The sequence below is a fragment of the Diaphorina citri genome, unplaced genomic scaffold (genome assembly GCF_000475195.1).
Source record: "Diaphorina citri unplaced genomic scaffold, Diaci psyllid genome assembly version 1.1 scaffold5860, whole genome shotgun sequence".
NCBI lineage: Eukaryota > Metazoa > Arthropoda > Insecta > Hemiptera > Psyllidae > Diaphorina > Diaphorina citri.
Window position 1 is genome coordinate 3,520 of NW_007383236.1, and position 2,486 is coordinate 6,005.

At 44.1% G+C, this 2,486-nt stretch overlaps 1 protein-coding gene across 1 annotated transcript; it reads left to right on the plus strand.

Annotated features, from left to right (window-relative positions):
• Positions 1-1,267: 1,267 nt before the first annotated feature.
• LOC103521747 lies at positions 1,268-2,320 on the plus strand. Its single transcript, XM_008486854.1, has one exon. It carries the CDS (start codon positions 1,268-1,270, stop codon positions 2,318-2,320), a length of 1,053 nt encoding a protein of 350 aa, XP_008485076.1.
• Positions 2,321-2,486: the final 166 nt, after the last annotated feature.

Genomic DNA, 2,486 nt, shown 5'->3' on the forward strand with positions numbered 1-2,486 from the left:
GGCCGGAGAAATCTAGACCAGGCTAAGTCATACAGACCTATTACCCTACCGTCATTTCTACTCAAAACAATGGAAAGACTGATAGACTGGTGTATGGATCAGGACCCGAGGACTTTTCCTCAGAATCCAAATCAACACGCCTATCAACCAGGAAAATCTACCGAAACAGCGCTAAACGAACTGGTAAACAGGATCGAACAAGCACTGAAAAATCAGGAAATAACTGTGGCTGTCTTTTTAGACATAGCAGGTGCTTTCGATAACACCTCTATAAACGCCATCAAAGAAACCGTTACGGGAGCCAACGTAACCATTTTCGGATGGATAACACAGCTCCTAGAAACACGGAAAATATCTGCTGAAATATTTGGTTCCAGGAAGGAGATCTACGCAGCCAAAGGCTGCCCACAAGGGGAAGTCCTCTCCCCTAGGCTGTGGAATTTGGTGGCTGTAATGTTGACAACATTGTGTTGTGGTTTGTGGTGGGAAATTTTAAAATATAAAATAATGTGACTTTTGATTCAATTGTATTGTTAATTCTCAACTTTCTTCTTTTAATTAGAAATAAAATAAAAGAGATTTAATTCCGACTTTTATGCGTTCTAAATTCTAATTAAGTGTTGAGGAACTTTATAGTGGCAAACAGTCTTCTCGTAGAACTAAATGATGCAGGATTCTTTACTCTTGGATATGCAGACGATTTCGTCATACTTGTCCGGGGGAAATATATGTATAAATACATTGATGGAGCTACTGCAAAGTGCCCTGTCAATGTAGAAAAATGGTGCAAGAGCAAGGGCTTAAAGGTGAATCCTCTCAAAACCACCATGGTACCTTTCACAAAGAAATACAAAATGGGAACCCTAGTGGCACCCATCATATTTGGTGAAAGGATCTCCATTGCAGACGATGTCAAATTTCTTGGAGTTTATTTCGACAAGAGATTAACATGGAATCTGCACATAAACAAAACCACAGCCAAAGCAAAAGCCGCTCTAAACATGGCAAGAAGGTCTGTAGGACATGGGGTCTTACTCCACGAATAACAAAGTGGATATACACAGCAATAATTAGACCCCGTATCACCTATGCATCATGTATATGGTGGAAAAAAATCGAGCAACAAAAAGCTCAGAGGGAGCTGGAATCAGTACAGAGGTTAGCTCTTTTGATGATCTCAGGCACTATTAGTACAGCCCCAACACTCGCACTGGAAGTAATCCTAGGGCTACCTCCATTATATTTATTTATAAAGGGAGAAGCACTAATGGGAGCTTACAGACAAATGACGAGCCGTGGCGGCAAATTACCTGCCAGATACCACGAGCTGTTAGATAAAACACAAGTGATCTTGAAGCAGAACATGCCAACGGATCACATGGCACCCAAAAACAATTTTGACTACACTTTCCAAGTCCTAGTTAGACCTAGGTCCGACTGGGAAGGACAAGGAAGTCAAAAGATACTAAATGCGGGCATCAAGTACTTTACGGACGGATCTCGTATGAACGAGGGCACCGGAGCAGGCCTGTGTGGGCCAGGCTTCTGTAGGCAATCAGCCGGCCTAGGAACGCTCACCACAGTGTACCAGGCCGAACTTTTTGCCATACTTATGGGAGCCAGGCACGCACTGGACCTTGGCTGGAGAGGAAGACAAATTACGTTTTTCTCGGACAGCCAAGCTGCTCTGAACACCCTCAAATCCCCCAAGGTTAGTTCCAAACTAGCCTGGGAATGCATCGAAAACCTAAGTGAACTGGCAATCCAGAACAAAGTAAATTTGGAATGGATCCCAGGACATAGGGGCTTCGATGGAAACGAAAGTGCAGAAGACCTCCTAGCAAGAGAGGCTGCAGAAGAAAAATTCATCGGTCCTGAACCTGTGTTGGGACTACCCAAATGTGTGATTAGAACCGACATCAAAAGGTGGGTACAAGATGAAGCAAACAAAACCTGGATCAACGCCAGCGGTATGAGGCATTCCAAGCTAACTTTGGAAGGATACTCAAAAAAACTAACCCAGGAGATGCTGGCCCTGAACCGGAATCGCCTAAGGACAATTGTGAGTTTACTCACAGGACACGGACCGTTTAGGAAACATCTCAAAAGACTGGGTCTTCTGAGAGAGGAACCAGTCGAATGTAGACTATGTGGTCTGGAAGAAGAAACAGCAACACACATCCTATTTGAATGTGAGGCGCTGGAAGGAAAAAGGTTCAGACTCTTTGGAACCATCGAGTCTGAAAACTTTTTACACCTAGGCACAAAGGTCCAGAATCTAACCCTTCTCATCAAGGGGACTGACTTCTGGCCGGAGTAAATTAGGAAATTGAAACCCCATATCTACCATAACCGGACTTATCACAAGGACCAGTTTAGGTAAACAGGGAAAAAAACACTGGTCACAATAGATCAGGGGTTCCCAATAAGCCTTGGCTGGCGGACCACTTCCGAAAATCAGGATCACTTCGCGGACCACCCCCCCC

What these genes read in the sequence shown, in the direction of transcription:
- LOC103521747 (XM_008486854.1), top strand. Translation starts at nt 1,268, where the DNA reads ATGGGAGCTTACAGACAAATGACGAGCCGTGGCGGCAAATTACCTGCC.